Genomic DNA, 6,094 nt, shown 5'->3' on the forward strand with positions numbered 1-6,094 from the left:
TCGTATTACTGTTGTACCTCGTTTTTACTGTTGTACCTCGTTTTTACTGTTGTACCTCGTTTTTTACTGTTGTACCTTGTTTTTACTGTTGTACCTTGTTTTTTTACTGTTGTACCTCGTTTTTACTGTTGTACCTTGTTTTTTACTGTTGTACCTCGTTTTACTGTTGTACCTTGTTTTTTTACTGTTTTACCTTGTTTTTTACTGTTGTACCTCGTCTTACTGTTGTACCTCGTTTTTACTGTTGTACCTCGTTTTTTACTGTTGTACCTCGTTTTTACTGTTGTACCTCGTTTTTACTGTTGTACCTCGTTTTTTACTGTTGTACCTCGTTTTTACTGTTGTACCTTGTTTTTTACTGTTGTACCTCGTTTTTACTGTTGTACCTTGTTTTTTACTGTTGTACCTCGTTTTACTGTTGTACCTCGTTTTTACTGTTGTACCTCGTTTTTTACTGTTGTACCTCGTTTTACTGTTGAATCTTGTTTTTTTACTGTTGTACCTCGTTTTTTACTGTTGTACCTCGTTTTTACTGTTGTACCTCGTTTTTACAGTTGTACCTCGTTTTTTACTGTTGTACCTCGTTTTTTACTGTTGTACCTCGTTATTTACTGTTGTACCTTGTTTTTTACTGTTGTACCTCGTTTTACTGTTGTACCTCGTTTTTACTGTTGTACCTCGTTTTTTTACTGTTGTGGGGCGGTATAGCTCGGTTGGTAGAGTGGCCGTGCCGGCAACTTGAGGGTTCCGGGTTCGATCCCCGCTTCTGCCAACCTAGTCACTGCCGTTGTGTCCTTGGGCAAGACACTTTACCCACCTGCTCCCAGTGGCACCCACACTGGTTTAAATGGAATTCAGATATTGGGTTTCACTATGTAAAGCGCTTTGAGTCACTAGAGAAAAGCGCTATATGAATATAATTCACTTCACTGCCTCTTTTTTACTGTTGTACCTTGTTTTTTACTGTTGTACCTCGTTTTACTGTTGTACCTCGTTTTTACTGTTGTACCTCGTTTTTACTGTTGTACCTCGTTTTTACTGTTGTACCTCGTTTTTACTGTTGTACCTTGTTTTTTTTTACTGTTGTACCTCGTTTTTACTGTTGTACCTTGTTTTTACTGTTGTACCTCGTTATTACTGTTGTACCTCGTTATTTCTGTTGTACCTCGTTTTTACTGTTGTACCTCGTTTTTACTGTTGTACCTTGTTTTTCCTGTTGTCCCTCGTTTTTACTGTTGTACCTTGTTTTTTACTGTTGTACCTCGTTTTACTGTTGAATCTTGTTTTTAATGAGTAATGCTGCAAACCAAATTGCACCTTGAAAACAATAAAGATTTTCTAAGTCTAAGTCTAAGTCTACTGAAACCATATTGCAACAAAAAATATATATTTCACCCAATTTTTTTTTCCATTTCCATACATTTTTGAAAAAGCTCCACGGAGCCACCAGGGCGCCGCTCAAGAGCCGCATGTGGCCCTAAAGCCGCGGGTTGCTGACCCCCGCCCTAGACAAACCCGGCCCTCTGGTACAAGAACCTCCTGATGTTGTCGTGGACCCAGTGGCTGAAGGCGGACACACGAGTGAACACCGAGGGTTTCTTGTCCTTGATGCAGCCCTGGGGTGCGAAACTGACGACGCCGTGCACCTCCCAGGTGGCGTTGGCCAGGGCAGCCTTGCACGCGAAGGGACCCCCGGAGTCATACTGCGAGGGCGAGTGGGAACAGACTTGAGTGGACAACAACAACAACAACGTTTCCTTTTGTTTTTGTGTGCGAACAAACTCGGCAGTCAAGGCTGAGTGATCGCAAACAAAACCGGGCGTTACGTAAAGCACCAATTATGAGAGGACGCCACACATTCCTGCCTCTGAAATGACCCTGTGACCCCCTGGATATGGAAGGGGGAAAAAAAGTATATTGTTGTTACCTGGCAGGCTGACTTGAGCTCATTTGGGGAGTCGTAGCCAGCACAGATCATGGAGGGCCTCACGGCTTGCCACCAGTAGGCCGGCTTGCTGCAGGTCTGGAAGTCCACAACGGGAAGCGCAGCCTGGTTCAGCTTCTCCGACACTTTGGGGACGAGGTTGCCTACAGGAGCAAGAAAATGTACATTTCATTCCATTATGTTATTTAGGATAATTTCATAAACAGGTTATTTTCTTTGAAGTCTGCATTGTATTCTGGAGATGTGACATTCGCGAACGAGTCAAGTCTTTTGAATGGCTCTTCTAAGTACAAACCCCGTTTCCATATGAGTTGGGAAATTGTGTTAGATGTAAATATAAATGGAATACAATGATTTGCAAATCCTTTTCAATCCATATTCAATTGAATGCACTACAAAGACAAGATATTTGATGTTCAAACTATTTTTTTTTGCAAATAATAATTAACTTAGAATTTCATGGCTGCAACACGTGCCAAAGTACGGTAGTTGGGAAAGGGCATGTTCACCACTGTGTTACATGGCCTTTCCTTTTAACAACACTCAGTAAACGTTTGGGAACTGAGGAAACTAATTGTTGAGGCTTTGAAAGTAGAATTCTTTCCCATTCTTGTTTTATGTAGAGCTTCAGTCGTTCAACAGTCCGGGGTCTCCGCTGTCGTATTTTACGCTTCATAATGCGCCACATATTTTCGATGGGAGTCAGGTCTGGACTGCAGGCGGGCCAGGAAAGTACCCGCACTCTTTTTTTACAAAGCCACGCTGTTGTAACACGTGCTGAATGTGGCTTGGCATTGTCTTACTGAAATAAGCAGGGGCGTCCATGAAAAAGACGGCACTTAGATGGCAGCATACTGTATGTTGTTCCAAAACCTGTATGTACCTTTCAGCATTATAGGTGCCTTCACAGATGTGTAAACGTTTGGGAACTGAGGAGACACATTTTTTTAAGCTTCTCAAGTGGAATTATTTCCCATTCTTGCTTGATGTACAGCTTAAGTTGTTCAACAGTCCGGGGGTCTCCGTTGTGGTATTTTAGGCTTCATAATGCGCCACACATTTTCAATGGGAGACAGGTCTGGACTACAGGCAGGCCAGTCTAGTACCCGCACTCTTTTACTACGAAGCCACGCTGTTGTGACACGTGCAGAATGTGGCTTGGCATTGTCTTGCTGAAATAAGCAGGGGCGTCCTTGAAAGACGTTGCTAGGATGGCAACATATGTTGCTCCAAAACCTGTATGTACCTCTCAGCATTAATGGTGCCTTCACAGATGTGTAAGTTACCCATGCTTGGGCACTAATACACCCCCATACCATCACAGATGCTGGCTTTTGAACTTTGCGCCGAGAACAGTCTGGATGGTTCTTTTCCTCTTTGGTCCGGAGGACAAGACGTCCACAGTTTCCAAAAACTATTTGAAATGTGGACTCGTCCGACCACAGAACACTTTCCCACTTTGCATCAGTCCATCTTAGATGAGCTCGGGCCCAGCGAAGCCGGCGGCGTTTCTGGGTGTTGTTGATAAATGACTTTGGCTTTGCATAGTAGAGTTTTAACTTGCACTTACAGATGGAGCGACCAACTGTGGTTACTCACAGTGGTTTTCTGAAGTGTTCCTGAGCCCATGTGGTGATATCCTTTACACACCGACTTCGCTTTTTGATGCAGTACCGCCTGAGGGATCGAAGGTCACAGGCATTCAATGTTGGTTTTCGGCCTTGCCGTGATTTCTCCAGATTCTCTGAACCTTTTGATGATATTCCTTAGCGTAGATGGTGAAATCCCTAAATTCTTTGCGATAGCTCGTTGAGAAATGTTGTTCTTAAACTGTTCGAGAATTTGCTCACGCATTTGTTGTCAAAGTGGTGACCCTCGCCCCATCATTGTTTGTGAATGACTGAGCATTTCATGGAAGCTGCTTTTATACCCAATCATGGCACCCACCTGTTCCCAATTAGCCTGTTCACCTGTGGGATGTTCCAAATAAGTGTTTGATGAGCATTCCTCAACTTTCTCAGTCTTTTTTGCCACTTGTGCCAGCTTTTATGAAACACGTTGCCGGCATCAAATTCCAAATGAGCTAATATTTGCAAAAAAATTACGTTTTCCAGTTCGAACGTTAAGTATTTTGTCTTTGCAGTCTATTCAATTGAATACAAGTTGAAAAGGATTTGTGAATTATATTTATATAGCGCTTTTCTCTAGTGACTCAAAGCGCTTTACACAGTGACGTGCAGTCACTAGAGGCAGGAGAGGCGGGGCCTCACCTGCCATCATGGAAAGAAAAAAAAAGTAAAAAGAAAAAAAATTTTTTAATTGTTATATGTATCCAGTGATTATACTATAACGTTATTTTCCATTTAACTTCACCATGTTTAGATTATTTTTATTCAAAATCGCTGAATTTTCACATTTGCCGTTCAAATACTGAGAAGAGACGGTGCGGTGAACAGCAGCCAGTTGAGGCACGTCACTCAGTGCCTCAACATGGATTGCGCAATGACTCGGCTAACTGCTGGCCTGCTGTGCAGTGAGACTGTATTGCTATATGAAGTACATTATACATTTCCATAGTTTAGTTAGCTGAGGTATATAATGTACAGTGTATTTTGTCAACAACTGTATGTGTGTAAAGTATTTCTTGTGCTGAGCGATCATAAAACGGCTGCAAAAGAAGCACTGGCTGAGGCTCGATTCCTGCACCCCCGCCGTAGAATTGTTATATCAACTAAAGCCCACACTTAAACTTTCCACGTGCAAGATTGAATTTATTTAAAAAAATTATTTCATAAGAAGCCAAAAAGTGCAAAAACAATAATGTTCGTGTTGGAGGAGTTGTGAATGACTGCAGGGACAAAAAAAATAATTTAAATTGTTATATGTATCCAGTGATTATACTATAAAGTTATTTTCCATTTAACTTCACCAGTTTTAGATTATTTTTATTCAAAATCGCTGAATTTTCACATTTGCCGTTCAAATACTGAGAAGAGGGTGCGGTGAACAGCAGCCAGTTGAGGCACGTCACTCAGTGCCGCAACATGGATTGCGCAATGACTCGGCTAACTGCTGGCCTGCTGTGCAGATACACCTGCAGACTGCAGGTGTATCTAATTCACAACTCCTCCAACACGAACATGATTGTTTTTGCACTTTTTGGCTTCTTATTAAATAACTTTTGTAACCTATTTTCATGGGCTTTCCTCTTTGTGATGTTAAGTTCCTGTTATGCGCTGTTATACAGTATATGCCTTGAGCTCTTATTTTGAAGGCGCTAAGAGCGGAAGTGATGTCTCGTTGCGGAGGTTTTTGAAAGAAGGTAAATAAAGTGGTCCTCGTGTAAACTGGAGCCTCCGTGTTTGTTATTTTGTAGTTTCATACAGTATAGGCGACATTTATAAACCCTCGGTTACACTTTTTTAAATAGATTCAATCTTGCACGTGGAAAGTTTAAGTGAGGGCTTTAGTTGCGGTGCATGGACTTAATTTCTAAGTAAAGGTAAGACCATAATAACGTTTTTTTTTAATTAAATGTGCTTTTTTGTGTGCTACAGTTTGTATGTGTAAAGTTAAAGTACCAATGATTGTCACACACACACTAGGTGTAATGAAATTTGTCCTCTGCATTTGACCCATCCCCTTGATCACCCCCTGGGAGGTGAGGGGAGCAGTGGGCAGCAGCGGCGCCGCGCCTGGGAATCATTTTTGGTGATTTAACCCCCAATTCCAACCCTTGATGCTGAGTGCCAAGCAGGGAAGAATGCTGGTGTGAGCTTTTAAACATAACCCGTTAACTGCTGCCAATCAAATGGTGAATAAGATACTCTTTAGGGTTCATATGTTTGTAAATCTGACTGTGATGAAGTCAGTGCCTCACCAGTCACCAGTCATCAACCTCACCGCACGTCACTGGCTTTACATAGTGAAACCCAATATCTTTGTTACATTTTTTTAAACCAGTGTGGGTGGCACTGGGAGCAGGTGGGTAAAGTGTCTTGCCCAAGGACACAACGGCAGTGACTCGGATTGCAGAAGCGGGAATCGAACCTGGAACCCTCAAGTTGCTAGCACGGCCACTCTACCAACCGAGCTATACCGCCCCATACAATGATTTGCATATCATTGTATTCTGTTTTTATTTACCAT

At 42.2% G+C, this 6,094-nt stretch overlaps 1 protein-coding gene across 1 annotated transcript in view; it reads right to left on the reverse strand.

The window, feature by feature from the left end:
* Window positions 1-430: 430 nt before the first annotated feature.
* Window positions 431-6,094, reverse strand: part of LOC133570206 (ovochymase-2) — a 72,553-nt gene continuing 66,889 nt past the window's right edge. Inside the window, exons 24-25 of the mRNA XM_061922977.1 lie at window positions 1,928-2,088; window positions 431-1,703 (exon numbers count right to left, since the gene is read on the reverse strand). Of these exons, the coding sequence (XP_061778961.1) occupies window positions 1,506-1,703; window positions 1,928-2,088 (359 nt within the window). The 3' untranslated portion in view covers window positions 431-1,505. The remainder of the gene's footprint in view (window positions 1,704-1,927; window positions 2,089-6,094) is intronic.

This window comes from Nerophis lumbriciformis, linkage group LG27 (assembly GCF_033978685.3).
Source record: "Nerophis lumbriciformis linkage group LG27, RoL_Nlum_v2.1, whole genome shotgun sequence".
NCBI lineage: Eukaryota > Metazoa > Chordata > Actinopteri > Syngnathiformes > Syngnathidae > Nerophis > Nerophis lumbriciformis.